Below are 22,551 nucleotides of genomic sequence, written 5' to 3'. Positions count from 1 at the left end.
ACTGAAGAAACAGTTTTTGGTAAACAAGCTCTCCTCTATCCTCCTATAGAGGAGGAGCTTTGCTGATTTACTTTCATGATAAGGTCACCCTCATCAACACACACCTGATTATTTCATTGCGCCATTTCGCTGTCTAATTATAGAACACAGGTTGGCCTTTAGCGCCTGCAGAGGTTTGCGGGAACGTGCAGAGTCAGGAGGGAAAACGCCGCTTACGAGCGAGCGAGGGAGGAATGTTTCTGGAACGGGGATGTAAATCATCATTGGGCTTGGGATGGTTTGAGCCAAACCACTCATCTGTTTCAACAGAAGGCTGTGCTCAACGATAATGGCAGGAAAGAGCTTCCTGCTCTGGGAAAGGGCGACGGCGAGAAAGCCCGTTAAGGAAAACAGGAAAAGGAAAGGCTCGTCTGCCTCGTGTCTGTGTGCCAGATATATTTATATTCTGCCTTGACCATGAAACTGGCAATTGTCTCAAGAAGAACTCACCCTCGATGTCTCCCTGGATCTAGTTTCTCAGTTTAATTTCCTTAACCGCGGGAGATTTTCAAACATACAAGAATGGGTTTATGCCTCATTTGGACTCTCATTTATAGGTTTTATTCAGTAGAAAGGTTCCTTTTCATTGTGACTGTGACCAGAGCTGTTAAACGGAGTTCCCTTCATTTGGGCCGGTGTGACAGCTCGATAAGGTCCAACCTGGCTGAACATGTTCCACTACAGCCACATTCACTCTTATCAAACCACGATATCCTTGTTATTCTCTTCTCTGTGGTTAATTTCCCACTTTCCTGTGACAATTGGTAAGTGGTTGCCCACTGGCGGCACGTGTCAGACCGCTCTTCTCACCGAGCGTCACGTTAGCAACGGCTGCAGTGTCTCACCTGCGCGTTCATTCGTGTGTGTTTTTATTCTCTGGGGGCGCTTCGGGAAAGATTTGCCCTCCCTGTGTTGGAAACGGGAATAAAGCCGGTAGGAAACGAGGGTCGAACTTGATCGGAACCGCCGAGAAGAAGCGGTGAAATGACCGTTTAGTGAATTGCTGGTGGCTCCAAGTAGAACCCTGAAAATTATGGCTTTCAGACGCGAAACATCCGCGGGAATCTATCTACAGACCTTTAAATTCACCACTGTCGATGATTCTCTGCTCTTCCTCTAGCTGTGATGTCAGATTATACGCTGGGTTTGTATTCAGGGATTTCCTAAAATCCACTTGGACGCCATCTGGGTGAGATAGCGGGTTTTATCACTGTTTTTGGGACAACAGAACGACTCGCAGGTTTTTGTGCCCTGGTGTTTGTGTGCGAGTCCAATCCCGTCTAATTTCCACCATTCGGAGATTGCGAGTGGAGCAGACATGGTAATCCAGGACAGGACCGCCTGGATTAAGCCTGGGTTGTCTGGGCAGCGGAGTGGAAGCCCAGAGGATCTGCTTTCTCACACTAGGGAGGGGGGTGGCATTGATTTGAGCCGTGATTGGTCAGTTTTGGTCAACTGCCCTCAGACCTAAAGCTAAATCTGCCATGAATGATGTGTTGGTACCCCCACGCAATCTCCTGATGTCTGTTATCAACCAACAGCTGGGCCCCTTTTCCATCCTGAGCCTCGGGTCAGCCACCCTGTCAAGGTGGATGGTGAATGCTGCGTCCTCCAGGGAGGGCTGGACGCGGCGTCCTATTGCATTTTAAATGCGGCATCATGTAAATGAAATTATGATTTGCGCCTGTGCCTAAAAGCCCGGGGAACCTTTGTTTACTGTAACGGAATTGCAGGATTTTCAACCGCAGCGCTTCGGGCTTTATGTTTCATTAGCGTACGATCGCGCGCTGACAGCTGGGGATAAATTTAGCTTCAATTCAAGGTGAAATGTGTTTGCCACAGGCAAAAGTTCTACAGCTCCCAAACGCATGTGTGATTTCTTTTTTTTTTTTTTCCTTTCTTGTTACATGTGCTAGCACATGTGCCAGGCTGATGGCTGCACTCAACAGATAGAAGGGATGAAAAAAAACTGGGAGTTCTGTCGGTCGCTGCTGCTTCTGTACCGAGTGTTCGACTTGGAACCGCGTGAGACCTCTCAGAACCATCATCTCGGCCCGGCGGTGCACTCGTTTCCTTTACACGCAGCCTCTTGCTCCTTCTTCAGCCTGTTTTCTGCTTCTTAGATCCCAGGAAGTGTGACCTCCAACGAAGACAAAGTTCATATTCTCAGGCTGCTGCTTAGATCTTAATTACGGAGCAAGATCAAAGCTCAACTTGTCGGCAAAACACGTCGACAGTAAACATAGACGTGCTATATACGCACGTTGCTTTGCGGCCTCGACATTCCCTGCATACTCGTTATTGCTCCTCTGCACACCTCATGTCTAGCAACCGCGGACGTCACAACTCCAGCAAAATAAGCAGCTATTATTCCCAGAGAGGTGTGACTCAAAGCCCCCAGTAAGCCCCCTTAAAGCCCTGGAAGCGCAGGTTTTGCAGAGACACGTCCCGGCCTGCCAAACACAACACTGAGACGGGCTTCCAGGGAGAAATGTCACCTTGTCTTCGCTCCGAACAAAGAGACGGAGGATCTCAGGGTGCGTCTGTGAGGGTCAAACACGTGTGTCCCTGTTTTTATTCACAGTTCTGTGTTTCAACACCCCCTTTAGACGTGGATTTTAAATAAACTCAGACCGATCCTGGATACGTTCTGCTTTTCACAGCAAACTTTCTCACACTCTGTTGTGTTTTGCTCCCCCCATGTTCGCTTCCTCGCAGAGCAGCTGCGCCATTGGCCAGAGGGAGCGGAAAGTCAGCCAATCAGAGCGCAGTCGCCAGGCAGCTTGTCCCTTGTTAGGAGGCAGCTGGAGGCTCACACAGCTGTTCCATTGTGAAGCAGAGCGACATAATAACGAGGGCCCCTCGTCATGTGTTCGCCCGCGCTTACCAGAAATGGAAATTAAGACTTGTTTTCTTATCGTGTTCTTTTGATAGAAACTGAATGAGGATCCTCTTTTTCTTCTCCCCCCTCCCCTGAACTTCTGCTTTTCTCACTACCCTGTTCCTGCAGGAATGTGTCAGAGGTGGAAAAGTTCGCACTTGAAATCTTATTTTGATTTGGTTGTGTGATATCTAGATGGTTCTAACCTCTTCCCTCCACATCTGCGAATACTTGAAAGAAAAGCTAATATTGTTTTGGACAAACCCGTGGAAACGGATGAATCTCTTTGTGGCCCGCTTCCCTCTCGAGGTCTATTTTCCCTTTGTTTTCCATCAGCCTGGACCCGCTTCCTGTACTTCTGGAGCCCTTGGCCACGGCGTTTCACACCTGTAACTTTCCTTTGTAATTTAAAGCAGCCTGGTTCTAAACCTGTCACACACATGCATTTGTTCGTAGTTTGAAAACAATTGATAATGAAGTCAGCTGGTGGAAACCTGGTTGCTGTTATGGTGCTAAAAATGTGCTCCAGGATGTTTTATGCTGGTATGAAACCACCCCATATCCAGACTTCAGTGGTCCAGATTAGCTCTTTTGCCTTGGACACGTCTGAAGTTAATATATCAGGATTTTTAACCATATATGGACATATTTGGGTTGGCAAAATGGTCCGTGGTCTTATTGGAAAATTGTTAACCACCAAGCAGTGACCTACATTACCTTCCAAATAAGGTTTATGGGCTTGTCCTGCCGAGACAACACACGTCAAAGCTCATCATTGCCGGCATGTCCTCTGTTTTTTCTGCCAAACTTGCGTTGTCGTGTAGCTGGAGATGAGTTTTATTGTTGCGTAACCGTCAGCATGGCCGAGAGTCACGTCACGGAACACGCAGTGCGCTGTTCTCGACTGATATCAACAATCGTCCAAGCACGCGTGCACAAAACAACCCTTTTGTTCACCTAATGGAGATTTCAGCAACATATGAGTCACCGCGGATGAACAAAGGGCTAATCTGAGGGGCATAAAGGAGCTGCTCTGCGGCGCGCCACCAAACGTCACCGCGGCCTCAAAGAGTTGCCTTTGAGCTCTTTTCCTCTGCCGAGGCGTCAACAGCTCCAAAGTTTCCTCCTTCTGTCTCCGTAGGAAAGATCGATCCAAAGGAGGGGGATCGATGCACGTCCCGGAGTGTTCTCTGCCTCAAAAAGAGAAGAGGGAAGAACTCTTCTTGGAAACTCTCATAAGGGCCTCTGAACTGGTTCACCGAGCATGTTAATAGGTCATTTTCTCCCCTGACCCGACCTCAATGTATTTATTCTGAGGCTGTCCTGACCGAAGATGCGTCGTCGACGACAAACTGAGCCCCCTCAGCTGTCAGAATGGCTCCACCGATGCAAACTTTTGGTTCAGCTGCCTCAGAAATGGGGTAAAGAACAAACGCGCCACCTCTCTGTCTTTGTCGCGTCAGCAAAAATCACCTGACTCGCGCTCTACGCCCCTTTTCATATGCTTAAGCTCGTCTAGCTTAAGCATAGGGGCCACTAACGGGACTTTTCAGATGTTAATGAACAGCTAAAAAGAACCACCTGGAGAGTTGTCCTGCCAAAATACCACTGAAATAGCTGATATTTGCTAATATTTGCTTTGTCCTCACCTGACTGCAGAATCACTACAAAGTCACACCAAAATGAAGCAACACACACACACACACACACACACACTGGAGGTGGACAACAGACTTTAAGTTTTCCTCAACATTTCCTGTAATTTTGCACAATTTGGCAGGAGGTGCTTTTTACCTTCTCCCCCAGGTCGTTGCGTTTCCAGCATTATAAGATTTTTGTTTGCATCCAACCTGAAAGACGAGCTGGGGCGCTCTGCTCCTCCAGGAGAACAAAGTCCCCAGATCGCAAGCTTCCCGAGTCACGTACTGCACGCAGTCGTGAGTCTGACGTAAACTTTACAGGCTGTGACCTGTGGCCCCTGGCCCTGTTAAGCCCCCTCCCCACTGCCGATGCCACCAGTCAGACCCGGACCAGATGGGAGTGTTTGTGGGGGAGGGGTGGTTGTTTTTGCACAGCCGTGAGTGTCAGTCAAACCTCCGTCTGCAGCCTCCACCTCCCGTAGCACAGTTAGTGCCCTGTGTTACTGTAAATTAGGCTGTTTTTACAGAATAATCCCACATCAAGCTGGATTAAAGTTGCCAGAAGGTCACTTTCGCATGTGCGCCTTAAAAACTGCACGTACATGTTCTCTATCCCCACACGTCCACCGACCAAAACCTCATGGAAATTCCACACAGTACCGTCAGTTCTACCTGCCCCAGCCTTGATTTTTCTGTGACAGACTCTCCCCGTCTTCACCTCGGTTCTTATTTGTCCGAGGACGCCAGGGGAACATTTGCAAACGATGTTTTTCTGCCACCTGCGCTGAAGAAAATCCCCACACATTTAGGCTAATTAACCAGGCTTTGATCATTTCAGTCAATTTCTCTATCTGAGGGCAACTGGTAAGATGTCGGGGCATTTGGGCATGCTGGGGGGGCAAGTACTCAAGTGAGGAAGTGATTTTGCTCAAAGGAAAAAACCTAGACAGGCAGGTTTTATTTCACTGGCCTGGCAGATTGAAGGGGAAGGGTTAGGGAAGGACAAAAACAGTCAGTGTGCAGTGATGCTGGTATTTTTACCCCAAACAAGCAGGTGAAATAAGCCAGAAACCACCCCATCACCAGTCCTTTCCATACCTGCTGCTTTTCACACCCCCACTCTGTTATACATTACGTCACCCTACCAGGAAATGAGATGCTGCAGTTTGAGGTGGTAAAGCCTCCTGCAGCTCTTCCCTGTGTATCTTGCATTTCCTGTCATTCCCCATTCATGTGATATTTCTTTCATTTAATGGGGCAATAAGACACAGCAACCCCCATCTTTATTATCCCCTACAGGGTTACGCAATATTCGGAGCTGTCAAGTGGGAACGCAGCACTGGAGTATATTTATTGGTGTATGCCGCCCCCTTGTGGCCTAGACTGGGAATTTACGATGGAGTTCATTTTCTGTGCAGTAGATGGAAGTATTGATCACTACCTTCAATCATCTCAATGTGCTGGAATATAATTAATTCCTCTCTCTCCGTATTTGCCACCTAGATATACAGGAAAGGACGTTTAAAGTGGCAGAAAATGGGAATGTCTCCATACATCAAGACTGCTTTTCGGCAGAAATCAGACAAAAATAAGTGCTGCGAGTGAGAAGAGTTGAAGGTAAAGAAAGCTTTGAGAGTTCAGGTCAATTAAAATTCAGCTCCTTTATTGCTTCCTTACACGGCAAATTCACAGACTTTCGCTTGGGGCAGTTGTCTCGACGGTGACCTCTGGCCCCCCTGCCTCCAAAATGAAGCCCATTTTCCCGCTATTGATCCTTTGGATTCCTCTGACGTCGAGGGTAAGTGTGAGAATCCTCTTGAAGATAAAGGCATTTGAGTGTGTGTGTGTGTGTGTGTGTGTGTGTGTGTGTGTGTGTGTGTGTGCTGCAATTAAAACAGCAGCCTGTTCCTAGTTCAGAGGTCATCCTGACTCTGGACTATCTCAGTGTGTCCTCAGAGGCAGGTGTAACAGGACGACACTGACAGACCGCAGGACCGTGAGGAGGCTCCCAACATCGGGTAAATCAAAGCTTCTCCTTTCAAAGCATCACATCTCTCCTACATTTGAACCTGCGTCCTTCTTACTTCAACTCAGTGTTAATCTTTTGATTTTATCTCATTTCTCCAGGTCAAAATGGAAACGATGACCGTTCTGCTCATCTTCCTCGCAGTTTCTGGGTCCTCCTTTGCGCCACAGCCCAGTGAGTGACACAGCTAAAATCATCAGATTTGAAGGGAAGCTCCGCTGTTGTGATGTTGAGCTGTGTGTGGTTTGGTGGCGTGTGCGGCTGATGGCTTTCGGTTGTCTGTAGGAGCGGCGGAGGCGGAGGTCGGCGCGCCTGAGATGAAGAACGAGCAGCTGAGGGATGATCCCGCCGTGGAGGAGCGAGGAGATGGGAATGTTACGCTGCCAAAAATGGGGGAAGAAGCCCTGAGACATAAAGATGGTGAAGACAGACAGAAGCGGGAGGAGGAGGAGGAACAGGAGAGCAAGCTGGTGGCAGGAATCAGCCCTGATGATGAAAAAGGAGCTGAGGACGGAGAAAAGTCGGTGGAGGACATAAAAAATGCAAAGCAGGAGGGATCAGTTGAAAGAGAAAAGGAGGCTCACGCTGCAATTAACAATCTCACACCTTTAATTGCACCTCAACTGTGGGAAGCATCTGAAATTATCACCAGGTCTCCAAATCCTCCAAGTTCTCGCCGCCATGTCATCTCTGCATCGGAGGGTCCTGCCTCGCCGGCGCCCCCTGGCGAGGTGAGGTCAGGCTCACCCGTGCTGGCTGAGGCGCTGCAGCAGCCTGGACATGGTCTCGGTCAGCATTCAGAGGGCGTAAACCGTGTCTCTCAAGCAGAAACCTATGAGTTTCCATCCAAAAAGCAAACAGAGGCACCAAAGATGTCGCAAGTCGGGTCCATGGCCGACCCTTTAAAGGCCAAAGGGGCAAATTTTACACGGAACTCGAGTGGAGACAAAAAGGTTGAGGAAGTCGAGGTCAGGAAACTCAACCCCGGATGGTCTCCACTGAGGGAACGAGTGCTCAAGTCCACAGGGAAGCGAAACCAGACATCGCCACGGCAACAGAACAGAGGTAGCAAACACAAGAATATGACTGGATCGAGGGAAAAGAAGAAAATGGACAACAGAACACCAAATGTCCCCATCAGAAGGCAGGACACCCCTCCAACGCACTTCCCTTATTTCCTGGATGACTACTGTCCTCCTGAGTGTGCCTGCTATGGAAGGTAAGACTTCAAACCACTAAACCAACCATGCCCATTCCTAGCATTAATCCCGGTTCCCATGATGCATTGTGTTTCAGGGTGGTCCAGTGCTCCGATAAAGGTGTTGATAAGGTTCCTTATGGTATCCCCTACAACTCCCGCTACATCCTCCTTATGAATAACTACATCGACGGCATTCAACTGGACCTACTCAGCGAGTACGTCTCCATGGAGTTCCTCGTGCTCAGCAACAACCGGCTCACCGACGGTGCCGTCAAAGGGGCCTTTGAGGGGATCCCGGCACTTAGGCGGTTGTACCTGGACAGGAACCTCCTGAGGAGTGTGCCGACAGATCTTCCTCCCTCTCTGGAGGAGCTTCGTTTGGACAACAACCAGCTGAGTGTGATGTCTGAGGCGGTCTGGACCCGGTGCCCGAGGCTCCGGGTGTTGAGCCTCAGCAACAACAGCCTAGGGAACGGCTCCGACCAACTTCCCAATGCCGTGTTTTCCCCTTTGTCCAAACTGCGCATCCTGAACCTGGACCACAACCAGTTAGTGTCTATTCCATTGGGTCTACCATTGTCCATCAGAGAGCTCTACCTGAAAGGGAACCACATCGAGCAGTTCCAGGTTCAGTTCTCTGGGATATCCCAGCTGATGGTGTTGGACCTTAGCACAAACCGACTGACAAACAAGGGTCTTCTAAGGAACAGTCTCCTCAATGCAACCAGTCTGGAACGCCTGAATTTAGCCGGGAACAAGCTCAAACAAGTCCCGCGACACCTTCCACGCTCACTTAAGACGCTGAATCTGGAGGGTAACCTTATCGCTTCCATAAAAAGAGAGGCTCTTAGCACCTTGGAGAACCTGGAACACTTGGGATTAGCTCGGAATCAAATCTCCAAAGTGGCTCCAGGGGCTTTCAAGGCCTTACCAGCCCTCCACCAACTGGACCTTTGCCACAACACCTTGCGCCAGGTCCCCCGAGAGCTACCGCGGGCTCTACACTCCGTGGCTCTAACCCACAACAGGATCCAGTCGGTACCCAGTGATGCTTTTTGCTGGGGGGACAATCATCTCAGCCGGCTCGTGAGAGTGCAGCTGGAGGACCATTTAATCGACGTGGGGAAGCTGAACACGCAGGCTTTCAGGTGTTTACGGGGATTCCAGGTGGTGCATTTATACTGAACGCCACAAAACAACCGCAAATGTTTGCTGAGTCATCTGCGTTCCTGGACTTGGAGGGGTTGATTTTGTCGTGGTTTGTGGGGTTTATCATCTTTTTCTGCATGTACCCTCACAAACACACTGGATAACAAATATTTATCGCATCTGGGGTGTAATTTGGGTTTAGCAACCCACCCAAGAGTTCAGGCGTTCCCTCCAAATGTCTCAAAGTTTGGGCCACATGGTGAAAGAAGAACAGTGAAGATGTCAAGAGGTGCTGATAAATGTTGAGCTCCAACTACCTCAGAGTCTTTGATAATGATGTGGTACTTTAAATTTGGTGTCAATAAAGGTTGTTTGGGAATTTGTGTGGATTTTTTTCCCAGCATTTTCCCCCATTTTGGCCATTTCCGCAGCATTGTCAGGCATTTTCCCACCACATTCCTGTCTGCAGAAGTTAGCTAAACAGAGCTTGTCATTATTTGTTCTTCTGGTCAGGTGACAAAAGTGAAGCACTGCGCTTACACGCTTGATGTCTCATTTTTGGAATGCTCCTCTTTTCCCACAAAATGACTGCTATAGGTTTTACTCGGGTAAGAATGGACGATCTATTGATTCCACTTCTATGGTCCCTCTAATGAGCTCACCTGTTGTGTAATTGCTTGCTTTGCTTCCCCTCAACCAAAGACTTCGGCTCGAACTCAGACTTTCACAGAAAATCAAAAGTTGTGGTTCTTTTCTAGGGTTTTGTTTTAAGCCTGGAATTTTGTGCCGGGCATAGCAGTTTAATGAAACCCACTTGCTTTTTATGGGCTTTCCTTGAATTTGATTTTATTTGACTGTCATTTGTGTCATAAAGAGGGAAAATGTGGGACTGATTAGCAGGCTGCAGTTAATGTTAAAATGTTTTCTTTTTTTGACCCCCATGCTCATAAATATTGACCAAAATGTTCCACTGGTGAAACACGTTGAACTCATGTGGACATTGAACCCTCTAAATGTGTTTTTATTGAAATTGGTCAACACGGCATTAATATTTATGTTTATTCCTATTGCTGAAGTGGTTTTAGACTTCCAAAAAGTTAAACTGACTTGACGAGAACTGAGTGCGCTGCGCTAAATGACCACTAGAGGGGACCAGAGTACAGGAAAACCAGTTAAATGGGGACTAACACTGGTAAAAGAAAATATATATACCATGAGTTTGGCTTTTTTTGCTGTGCCAAAAAAAGAAATTGTGGGAATAGTAATGAATTAAATACTTCGGGAAGTTTACCTTATATTTGCATAGTTCAAACCTCACACCAGACTGGAAAGTAGGGAAGTAAATCAAACACACATCTGCACACACAGGAGTGAGTGAGAGTCATAAGGGTTTGGGGGGGGGGGGGGGGGGGTTTCACAGTGAAGAGAAATGGTTTCTATATGGCTTCTATTCTGCAAAACAACTGACAGCATTTAAGTTTAAAATGGAAAAATATGGGTCAGGATTTTTTTCTTATCACAGTGCAACGTGGACGTCTGGGTCTTCCTCCAGCTCTCTCTCTCTCACAGACTAATAAGCGACGTGGCACTGCACCCATAGAGCCTGGGAAAAGAGGAGCAGCAGGAGGAGGTGGTGGAGGGAGAAGAGCTGAGCAGAGAGATGGGAGGAGGGAGGGAGGGAGGATTAGAAGGATGGGTCCAGGTTCCACTGGCCTCTAGAAGGGACGAGCTTCAGGCAGCCAGGGAGCTCACCAGCACCTCCCTAAGGTCCAGCAGGACCACGACCCCGCACCACAAAACCAGATGTGTGCCTGGAAATGACCCCATATACACTTTACTTTTAACTAAACTGTGCAGAATGTATCAGGTCTGCCAAAGTGGAATGTGCAGCAGTCAGTTTATCAGAGGGTGTGTTCGTTTTATGCACCATCGCGGGACGCAGCTGGTTCCCAGCAGCTGGATTCCTGCTCCTCTGGGAAAAGGCTCTTGATCCGACACCTGCGTTGGCCACGTCGGTTCGTCTGCGTTTCCGCTCTCTGTCACCTCTCAGCCCTCGCTCCTCTCGCTGAATACCTCTCAGCTCTTTGTTTCGAAGCCTCAACACATTCCGGCAGGAATGGGCTCGGAGAGAACGGGAAGACGGAAAAGAGCCAAAGGGAGCAGGATATTAAACCACACCCTGCATGTGATTCAGCCAGATGTGCAGAGAGAAAGCTGTGGTGCGACTCAACTGACATTCTTTTCACATTGAAGCCCCCTTTCCCATGATGCATCAGAAACCTCCTAAAGTAGAAACTGTCCAAACCTCTGGAACCCGAGAACATCAGGCTCAAACTGAGAGAAATGCACTGTAAAAGTTCCCTGCGAATGGTTAAAACCGCCGCCTCGGCGTGCTGTTGCATGTGCGGGAGAGAGGTGGCGCTTGAGTTAGCAGCGAGAGAAGGAGTTAATAGGAGGGAGAGAAGGGAGAGAAGGGAAAGAGGGAGGGGAGAGCGAGGGAGGAGGGGACAGAGAGTGAAACCATGGGAGCCAGAGGGACCTCTCTCACACAGTCCATCATCTGCTGCAGGACTGGACCCGGGTTACCGACACGCAAGGACCGATGCAGAAACGGCGACCCAACGGTCTTGAAATCCCTCAGTTTTGCACCAATCTGCAGACTCCAGACAGCTGTAGACTGTAGCATCGCTGTGCTCCACCAGGGGGCCCGTGAGTGCTCCCATCGTGGCAGACCACGTTAGCCTGCTTCTCCTAAACTTTTATTTTCTGTCAAACTCACCAACGTGTTCGTTTGCAGAAGACGAGTGGTGAGGTTTCCGCACACGTTTCCGTTTATGAGCCTCTAAGCTGCAGCAGAAATACATAAAACCTCTATCTCCTCCGCCAAATCCAGGAAGTGCACTGATTATGTGATGGTTGTTTGCATCACGCCAACATGTATTTAGCGTTCACGCTAGTTTTTGACGTGGCGGCTGGCTTGTGTGAGACTATTTGCACAGAGACTCCTGTAAATACCAATTACCACATGTGCAGACAGCTAGCATGTGTCCTTTGCTCTCCTCTCAGGATGAGGATTAGCCGTAACCTTTCTTCTTTATCCATCGGCGTCAATCGCTCCACGAGTTAGCAGTTTGTCCTTGGCTAACAACGGCTTCAATCAGCGCGGTGGCTCGTAAATAGCTGTTGTCCTGCTGTTACAGATCCGAAATCTGGGACGGGTTAGTCCGAAAATGGCTTAGCACCTGCCTTTTGGAGGCATTTGTTCTGGTTTTGAAAGCTGTGATTCACTTTTGTGGGAGTTTGGTTTTCGAAAATAGGATTTTATTCTATTTGTTTAAAATCTCTTGAATAACTCTCTGGCTGCTTCCTGTTTGAGTCAAGATTAAATATAAAACAAACGAGACTCTTTTATTCAATATAAGTAAATTACCCTTATATACCGACGATACTGCCCTATATATTGTAGATATTTTTTTTCAAATCAGATGAAATAATACGGATTTCCTGGTGCTAATTTTGTCCTTGGCAAATGAAACCAACGAGCCCTCCCGCCTTCAGGTGTCCACGGTAACACCTGCATTTTAGCTGGATCCCTCAAGAAGCGTTAGTGAACACGTGCGAGGAAGTGTTTTGTTATGCTAGTCTTGTAAAGTGTGACTGACACCATCCAAACGTGTCGAGGGTGGTTTTCCAGCGGGTCCACGTATCAGCTGTGCTGAAAACTTTCTTCCTCCGGAAACCTGGAAAGGAGGCCGTCAGGGAACGGTTTCCCAGCATCCTCTCCTTCCTGCACTTCACAAAAATCCAATCTTAAGTAGGTTAATGCCCGGAAATGTCCACCAAACGTTCGGCAAAAGAGCAGCAGACATTAGGTCAGCGATCCTGTTTTTGCTGTCTGCTTTAAATGTCGCGCAGAAATAAAGTGATGAGTCATGAAAGAGGCTGTAGGAAAAGATGAAGGTCAACGGCGAACGCCGAAGCACCTGCAGACTCAGCAGTCGGGTAGAAATCTGGAAAAGGCGCTTTGGGATGGTTCCACCCAGAACCTTCTGAAAGGAACTTTTGTTGAAGATAGGAGAGCTGCAAAGCTCAAAACGGACGAGGAAGCTCCAAAAGTGGGAAAATGATGCACTTAGTGGCTTTGAAAGCAACTGCTCTCATTCTGAGGGACCATTTTTGCCTTCAACTGATCTCAAGTGCTCCGATCTAACGCTACAACGGATGTCTTGCAGATCCCTGGATGATGGAACCAAAAAGGTTTATGGTTCAAGTTAGCGCCTCTCTAACGCTACTGTAAAACATCTGACACGAGCTACACTTCCTTGTTTCCCCTCTAATCCAGCTGCTGTAAAGTGAATTAGTAGCACTTGTAAATTAGAGGTGATCTTGTTTTCCTCTGATACAACTTTCCTCTACACAACTTTAATGCGAGCTGCCGGCGATAAAGACGGGTGACGGAGTGGCGCACAAGTCCAGACACAGGCGGACGGCATGAAAAGTTTAAGGGGGCAGAAAGTCGGAACATGCCGTCCTGTTTTGGCCCCAGGACACTGTCCAAAACATCACTGCGGCTTGTTTGCCTCCCCAGTGCTTTGCCAGCGATAACTAGCGCTAACAAAAACCATGGCTCGGCCCATTCGATTACCCAGATCGGTAATTACAACGTTAATCGACGAAGACAGCCATTCAAGTCAAGACAGCGGACGCAGGATAATAGCTGCATGAACACGGCAACGTGACAGCTAGCAAAACACAAGCGTGTAGCCGTTTCAGGCTCCACTCAGCAGGAACTTAGCGGTTACTGAATGTGCACACCCGTCGGAGGACTTGCAACGATTGCTGAGTCATCAGGATTTGGCAATAAAACTCTTATGAGTAATGTTTTCTAGAAGAGGGAAAATCACTGCTAAGTTATGCTAACACCACTAAACGGTAAACTGTAGGTTGATGTAAGTTAAGCAGCTCTGGCCTGAATGTCTTTGGTCTATTGCTCTAAAATACTACGACCTTTTAACCCTCGCGCAAACCCTTAGCTTTGCGTCTGATTTACGAGTTAACAGCTTCCAAAGCGGGAAGGCCAACTTAATGAAGGGAGGGGGGGTGGGGGGCAGGACTGTTTCAAAGCAGATTTATGGAACGGCGGCCGGTGCCACGTATTGTGAAACTGCAGCTGGTTTCCAAATATATGAATGCGCGTGTGCAAAGAACTGCAGAAATCTTATCCAGGATTTATGTAAAGTTCAAATTGTTTGAAATGCCATCTTTTAAATGTGAGCTGCCCTGGCTCAAGATTCCTTGCCGATCTTCTTCCGAGCCTTTTTTTTCCTCTTCTTGTTTCTCCAATTTATTCAAATTGTTTTGATTGAAGCCTGATGTCACCTGACTCGGCGCCACTCCTATCCGCCACCTCAAGGTACGCTCGAGTGGATCAATATCACTTATCCTGGCACAACCTCAGATGAGAAAATGTGAAGTATGTGGAAAGAACCAGGGCAAGACGAGAGAGGAAAACCCAGTCCGGTCCAAGAGAAACGGACCGATCGTCTGCCCTGCTGGTTCCCAAAACTCCTCCGATATCTGGATCCAGTCATTCGGGCCAAAGAGCCCTGGACCGGTGGGCCAATCTTTTGGAGACGCTGGGAGTATTCTCAGCACTTTCGGGAGAACACAGGAGTACAGACGGACCGCAGCTGGTCCCAGCTGGTCTGCCGCTGACCACAGGTAAATTATCAGGAGTCTGGGAGAGAACGCTGGCGGTTAGCGCATAACTGCATAACACCAACATGCTAACCCACTTCATTTCTCCCGATTCTCGCCAGATTTGCAGTCGGGAATAGTTTGGGTGCGTTCTTGATCACTTTTTCGACCCTCCTCATTTGTATATGTTTAAATTCCACAAGTTATGAAGTTCATGACATTTAGACAAATGTGAAGCAATAACGGGATAATAAAATGTCAGGCCTTGGTGACAGTGAGGAAGTGGGAGGGAACTGTGAGCGTGCCAGACATTCTTTCACTCATTGTTCTTTGGCAGATGTGCCGCAAAGGAGACTGATCAGATGATTTTTGTCCATTTTTATCCTCAAAAGCAACTACTTGGTAATGAGCTCGCAGGTTCCGAGACTCTTGAATGCGACAATGAGACTCTGGACTGCTGATTCACCAGCAACGACCAGCACGGATGAAGCGGTGGAACCTTTTTATGGGATACTGTTAGCTTTAGCATCTTGCTCTGGTGAGGAGGAGCTGCGAGAGGATGGACGCTCGCTGCTCCTGCCAGGTCAGGATGTGGACATGATGACAGCCACAGTGTCTGGGTCAAGTCCCATACTGAAGTCTGTTGCAAATTGATCAAAGGCCAAAATAAAAACATCAAAGCAACATTCCAGGATTAATGTAGTTAGAGCCTGGAAAAGAGCAAAAGCAGCAGTTTTCTGTAGTTCTATCACGAGTTCAGCTAGTTTTCTTTAAAGCCTGCTAACAAATCCACTGTCTATTGCGCTGTCGCAGACTTTTACTCTGGTTGACCATTCCCTGTTTCCGGGACTGTTCAGACTTTCTTCCTCCATCCACAACCAGTAGCTGCGTGGCTCAGCTGCAAGTACAACAGTGTAATGTTGTAGAGGTTGTTTCACGATTCCCAGAGTAAAAGCCATAAATCGACATTTCACGGGGAGTTACACAGCACCTCACAGTGACGACAAGCTCCCAGAAATTTACTCAACCTGGACCAGAAACCCTTGTCCCACCTCGTTTGAGCTGCTCACACGATATACGGCAGCGAATAGACTTTTTAGGTTTAACTGGGCCTGTTAGTTATTTTTATGGCATGTTTAATTGTTTCCATATGGCTATGCTATTGGGAAAATTGACACCATCGGCTTGACCTTTTTATAAGATGTTAAAATCAGGACATTCCGAATTCCAAAGTATTTTACAAGTTTTAAAAAAATGATTTCCTGAGTCACTCTTCAGATAGCAGAAAATCTAGCAAAGCTCTTGTGGTTTTTATACCGTGATTGTCCTGAGATTCATGATTGAGTGTCAAGGTACAGAGATCTGGACGAAGATCTGAGGCATTTCTGACCAGTTATCATCATGCTAACTGCAGACTGGACTCATAGATTCTCTGGTTCCGTCTGACTGGGAGGAACTCTGCTTCTATAATAACAAACTCCCTCAGAAAAATGTCGGGTTAAAAGTGATCCTCCTGAGGTTCAAGAACATTTTGGCTCCGTCACATCGACAGCTTGTTTATATGCTGCATCCTCTGAGATTCTCTAGTCTCCAAGTTTCAATTAGCCATTTTTAAGTGTTGATGTCATTGTTTCATCCTGAAGATTAATAATGATATTTGACGTAATGCTAGTTTTTGGTACAAACATCTGCAAAGGCCAGACTGGAGAGCATGTTAAATGTTGCTTACACCTGTTCAACTTGTCTGGCAGCTGGAGGCAACATATCATGTTTTATTCTACAGTTATTTCATATTTATTGACAGGGGGATGTTGACTCGGTTGTCTTGGAATTCAGCTGTTGTTTTTTTTTCATTTTCTACCTTCCCCATATGTTCAACACATCATCAGCACGCTGTTTGTCATTTAAAAACCTACATGTGCTCTTGCTAACGTGCTGCTAACCTCCAGCATCACGAACAGTGGACTTTAGCTCAGCATTTTGCGGGTCACTGCTACAATTTCAGACATCAAGTGCTCCAAAACATGCCACCAAATGTTGGTGGACGCAACAACAGGCGGTGCTTTATCAACACGAGGCTAGCAAGGTGCTGGATAGAGGAGTCCTCAATGACGTGGGAGTGTTGCCTAGCGTGGTTGGGAGACGGAGCCACGGATGGAGGACTCCATCCGTGGCTCCGTCTCCTCATGTCAGTCTAAGGACACCGAAGAGCCTCAACTGGCCTGCGGAAGCCATCTACCGCCCATTTTTCCCTAAATCTCAGACAAAATTCTGCATCTGGTTTATTACATTTATGTGGAAATATGCTAAAATAAAACATCATGGGGAAAAATGACTAAATATAACACTTTATATCACCCAACGAGGCACGTTTAAAGCCATAAAACCATTCTGCAAAGTCTGTTTTGGATTTGTACATTAACTAAATATGGTGTATTTATAGCACTAATAAGTCCATTAGAGTTTACTTTTCAATATTTCAGATTATAATAAATAAATCCATCTGTTCTTGTGGGCTGCCAGTTGTTTTTTTTGAAGCACATAACAATAAATGTTTTATTTTTCAGTGTATACTCTAACAGCATTGCTCTAATGACTGATCGGTGAATTCCTCTTGGCAGGACTGCTTCAGCTAACAGTTTTCCTAGGCTAGTTTATCCAAACTCTCACAATCATCTTTTGCCTTTGGTGGGTGCCGAGGGGGGATTTAAGGTGACTTCTGTGTGGATATGTAAGATAAGCGCGGCTTAATTCCCTCCTCAATGTTGATCAGACCTTTTAGAAAATGCCACCTGGGGATTTTCATCCTCCATCATTTCTTCCGACCAGGAATTCTGCTGGATGGTTGAACTGCTGTTGGCACTTTAGATGGAGCAGATCTGCAAGGAATCATTTGAAATTTCTGAAGCTCTTCCAAGAATTCTGACTGGGGGGGGGCGACTATATATTTCTCCATCTGTGTGTTGTTAATAATGATGCTGGCAGCGACACCCTGTAAAATCATGATATAGAGATAGTAGCATGTAGCATCTGGAAGCTATCTTTCAAAATGGGGGTCATTAGTGACACAATACAAGTTTGTTTCCATGATATCCGACTAAAAGAGCAAAAATACAGTTTTATATTTAAAACGTTTGTCATGTTCGTCGAAAAAGGGGTCAGAGAGGGCTGCGCTTGGCTCCTTTGGCAGACAAGGGGCCCGCTTGGCTGCTCAGCTCGGGGCCGTAAATCAGAAACAGACCGAAGAGCAAAGATTGTGAAAAGAAAAAAAGCACGCACCAAACACATCCAGACTCAAGTGATTAATGAATTCTCTCAAGGCTGCAGCAACTCGTGGCTGAAGGGTTCCCTAAATCAGGATGGATTTTGGGAGCACCAAGGGGGAAAAAAGAGAAACCTTAGTTTGTTGTTTGACAGCAGAATATGCACAAATATCTATCTTCATTGGTTCAAAAAGGGCAACTTTCCGCTCTGAGAGGGGGATAATGGAGTTCTGTTTAGGGTTCTAACTGGTCTGATAAAGACAGACCACAGTGGTAAAAATGAAAGTTAATGATGTTGTAAAATAAGAATCATTCATTTTGAGCCACCCACAAGCCATCTCAGGATATTATATTTTTTACTGACTATTGTGGCCAAAAGGCTGTAAAACCTTCAAAAATGCCTGAAATTGACCTGCAATCGCAACAGTATCACTAATTTTCAGAGAACTGTTTGGCTGTTCTTTTATTTTTATTTTTTTTGCGGTTAGGCAACGATGCCAAGCCCGTTGGGTGTTTTGTCCCAGCAGCACAAGTGAAGGCAGAAACTATTTCCTGGGTTGTTATTGAGGAAGGGGTGAGGATTAAAGCCTGCATCATATTTTATTTTATTTTATTTTTGGACGCCACAACGACAAACAGCACGGCCGAGCTTTTCTCCACTTTAAATTAACCATTGATGGACTTGAAATGTGTTGCAGTCAGCTTTCTTGTTGGTGCTCTGCTTCGGAATGGTGTAGCATAGCAGGCCAGTCCATGCCTGACAAGGGGGTAAAGCTCCAGGGCAGGTCGAAGGCAGAGACATGAGGGACAGTTATTTACTGTACAAGAGAGCCAAGCTAATCTAAACCTTGTGTGTGGTAACCAGTTGGGCCAGTGGGCCACAGATCCTGTGTCAGCACTCAACCCGATCTGGCAATGGCGTGGGCTACTAAACATTTGACATCAGGAGGACAGATGAGGAACGTTCTTATCACCCTCTGGATCCAGCACGTGTTAGCGCCAAGGCCTCATCCCCCACTCCCTCAACTCCAACGGAGAGAGATTTACTACAAATGATGTTTACATCTCTGACTTTAATGCTAAGCAAACATTAGCTGCATTTGCTCAATGCCGCTGATGTAACAATGCGGGGGAGAGGTCACGGCCCAGGGGGCTCGCATAAACATTGCATATTTCAGATTTTCCTGGAAGTTTGCTCAGAATCCAATCAGCAAGTGAGCAAGAATCAGTCATTCATTGCTGCTGCCATTAGCTTCATGTTAGCCGAACTTGTGGTTGAGATTTCCAGTAAAACGACCTGGTTTAAGGGCCTTAAAGATCAGAACAAATGGCTTCAATTATCAGCGGCCCTCTCCCCTTTTTGTTGGAATTTCAATCACGTTAGCAGGACCTGAAAAGGTTAGCTCCTTAATGCAGAGAAGGAATGTGTGCCGCTTCATCTGTGTCGCTGTGACTGGGTATCAGCTCAAACTGAACCTGAACAGTATCAAATACAACAAAGCAGTATAAAGATCAAAGACCCTGTCCAACCTCCGGATCTCCGAGACCATAATTCCATAATAATCAAGTCCCGAGCAGCTGTGTTTTTATAGATATTGATAATAACAGTATTTTAACGCCTTTATTATGCTGCACTGGGTCAGACAGGCGACATCCATTCTGTTATTCTATATCTCTGAGCTTCTGTTTGTCTGTCTCACCATATTCCGCTCCTCTGTTTTAGGGCACGGCGTAAATTTGGCTGTTAAGTGTTTCCCCTCTTTGACTTGACCGAAGTCGGTCTCCATAGAGACCGAACGTCCTGCAGCCACGTCCCTACCAAAGCAATGCTGGTGCGACCGTCTCTTGTCTCTCACCCCAAAGAAGCAAAAAAGACGGCTTTGGGGTGAATTCCACAACGTCGGCAACAAGGCAGTGTCACGAGGACAAAGATCAGTGAAACCTTTCAGAGCCTATTCAGTCCTCCACTCAAGAAATATTACCAATTAAATCTTTCCCTTTAATTGGTGGACCCAAACCCAGCTATGGTGTGTGTGTGTGTGTTCTTGTATTTGCTACATTCTGAGCACCACATAACTCATTCCACCTGCCTAAGTGAGGACATTTTTGCAAAGTGAGGCCATTTTGGCTGCGCTTCATACTTCCAAAGGACTGTTTACGGGTTTAACTTGGTTTTAAGGCTGAGGTTAGAATTGGGATCAGGTTAAGTTTAGGGGGCTATTTGGGATGGCTGTCTATGAAGGTCCCCACAAAGATAGAAATATGGGAATGTGTGTGGGAGGGGTTGCGTCTGAATGGAAAAGCTGTAAAAACAAAACCAAAGTGACTGCTTTCCCTCACGACCTAATTATCACATGAATGGAGGAATCAGCGCACAGTCTCGCTTTGATTGGCCCAAACAAGTCCATTTCCCACAGCAGTGCCGGCAAACAACAACCATTTGTTGGCATGTCGCTGCCATCACTTGGTGCCTCCGCTGTGCGTGTGTTTGTTTGTGCGCCTGTTTTGTCCATCGGGGCAGAGACACTTCGGGCCTGGAATGACAACGACAGAACCACCTGAGCGCTGGTAAAATAATCAGGGGAGAAAAAAAACACTTAGTGGAAGAATGTGGATGTGAGTGCAAGCAAGACGAGGGTCTTTCCTGCTGCTTTACAGTAACCAGATCTCTGAAATTTCACCAGTATGCGTCCGAATCTTCCCCTTCACCTGCTGTACGCTAGCTAGCACAGGGGCAGGAATTTGTAACACCTTCAAAGACTTGGTTGATGCTTTAAGGAGGACAAAGGTTGTCTAAGCACCTCAAGGCAGGGTCTTTTTTGCCTCGTCAGTGTACGCTCTCGTGTCCTTTAACAGGTTTAAATCGCTCTGTTGGTGTCAACTCACAGAACTGATGGTGTCTCTTAAAACGAGATACTGTGCCTCAGCTAGCGTAGTAGCATCAGGAATAGCTACTAGATTGTACAGATGTGCCAATAAGGAATCCACGAGACACGTCAGAACAGGTCTATACCCCCATGCATTTATACAGGTCACCTTTATGCGCAGGAACAAAGAAATTCTCAACACAGGATGATTTTGCCTGGATTTTTTTTTTTTCAAACAAAACCTCACAGCTCAAAGGTCAAAATAATCTGCCAAGAGTTTTTTGCTTCTGGCGAATTCTCCACTGACTTCGAAAGTGATGATGAAGGCATGGACCCTCTGACCTCGTTAAGTACAGTTATTACTGGAATAACCCAATACGTCTTCCTGGATTTTTGACTCAGGCTGGATTTTTCTTCAGAAATGCTGTTTTGTTTTTTCCCTTTTCAGTCAATTCCTGCAAAATTTTACACCAGTGTCATCTGTTTTCTGCCCTTCAGATGGATTAAGGAAAAGGTCGTGGTGTAGCTCTTTCACAGTCCAACCCAACCCACAGTCCAGTCTTTCGCCCGGTGATGGTACGGGCTAAACTACCCCCAAGAAACAGAAAATGGATGGATGGATGGGTAAAATAGATTAAAATCATCCTCTTCCCGGTCCTCTGACCCTTTTTCTGTGATCGTTTCCCTCCATTTTGGTGAGAAGTACTTCATCTCTAGATGGAAAACATGGACTGAGGATGCCATTTCACAAGAAAACCAAAATCAAAGGGAATAAGAGAAAAAGAAAATCACTGTTTATCAGTTTTCAAAAGGTTCCAGCACAGACGGGGCTCCTCTGTGTGTGGTCTGCCCTTTGCCTTCTGCTGGGAGACACGGTGACATTTGTGAGAGGAAAAGCCAGAAAAACTGCTCCTCATCCGAAGAACTTTTATACCAGTGATTGATTGAGTTTACAGTCCAGGTTCCCATCAAAGTTCAGCATCCGCTTCTCGTGAGAGTTTCTTATAAAATAAGAATATGGCTACGTGTGACATTTTGGCTAACATTGACCATAAACAGCATGCGCCAGTGTGCATTAGCAACAAATCCCCCCACACCCATGATCTCCGGGCTGGCGTGTTTGAAGCATTCCTGTTTCGCTGTGGATAAATCCCAATGACTTTGATGCTTTCCTGAGTTTTGGTACAGCATCACCATGAGGTTCTCATTTGAGGTTTCCAGTTAAATATCTGGACAAGTTTGAAGTGTTTTCCTGTAAAGTTACTTTACAGTACTGTGATTCATGTCCTGCTCACGATGAATTCATCTTCTGGATTAATGCATCATCAGGCTGTAGCTCCAAAGTAATGTTAAACTACACACGTTAGCATCAGTGATGTATTGCTAGCATGTGTGCCACCCAGTTCCCTGAAAAAGAAACTGGACATTGTGTCATCATGTCCCCTGTAATCCAAATGAGCTATATTGGGCAATAATTACTTTTATAAAATGAACGTATGCTTGTTTAAGGCTTGTCCTCTATAGAGTTGGATGTCATGCGCTGCAGGCTGACAGATAAAACGAGAGGGGGGAAAAAAAGATAATGTGCGTTCTCCACCGGACCTTTCATTACCAGATGTCATAGCCAGGGTGACTCCCAGAACCGACTCTCTCCTCCTCTTTCTTTCCATCCCGCTCCTCTATATCCACTCCCTCTCCTTTCCTTCCCTCTACCTCTGTTCGAGCAGCAAAAAAAGGAGGGGAGTCCTCCACCAATTGTCTGGGCCCTCAGCGTGGTGTCAGACCCCT

General features: G+C 46.7%; 1 protein-coding gene across 3 annotated transcripts; it reads left to right on the top strand.

The window, feature by feature from the left end:
- Positions 1–6,270: 6,270 nt before the first annotated feature.
- Positions 6,271–9,315, top strand: LOC115253415 (extracellular matrix protein 2). Of its 3 annotated transcripts, XM_029851643.1 has the most exons (5): positions 6,271–6,358; positions 6,506–6,578; positions 6,688–6,760; positions 6,872–7,805; positions 7,883–9,315. In XM_029851643.1, the coding sequence occupies exons 3-5, from the start codon at positions 6,694–6,696 to the stop codon at positions 8,970–8,972; spliced, it is 2,091 nt and encodes a 696-aa protein (XP_029707503.1). In that variant the 5' UTR covers positions 6,271–6,358; positions 6,506–6,578; positions 6,688–6,693; the 3' UTR covers positions 8,973–9,315. The 3 variants fall into 3 exon arrangements, with proteins under 3 accessions (XP_029707503.1, XP_029707504.1, XP_029707505.1); XM_029851644.1 differs by lacking the exon at positions 6,271–6,358 and having other exon boundaries at positions 6,426–6,578; XM_029851645.1 differs by lacking the exons at positions 6,271–6,358; positions 6,506–6,578 and having other exon boundaries at positions 6,644–6,760.
- The last annotated feature ends 13,236 nt before the right edge of the window (positions 9,316–22,551 follow it).

This window comes from Takifugu rubripes, chromosome 18 (genome assembly GCF_901000725.2).
Source record: "Takifugu rubripes chromosome 18, fTakRub1.2, whole genome shotgun sequence".
Taxonomy (NCBI): Eukaryota; Metazoa; Chordata; class Actinopteri; order Tetraodontiformes; family Tetraodontidae; genus Takifugu; species Takifugu rubripes.
Note: the sequence above shows the minus strand (reverse complement) of the source record. Positions and strands in the feature narration are given on the sequence as shown.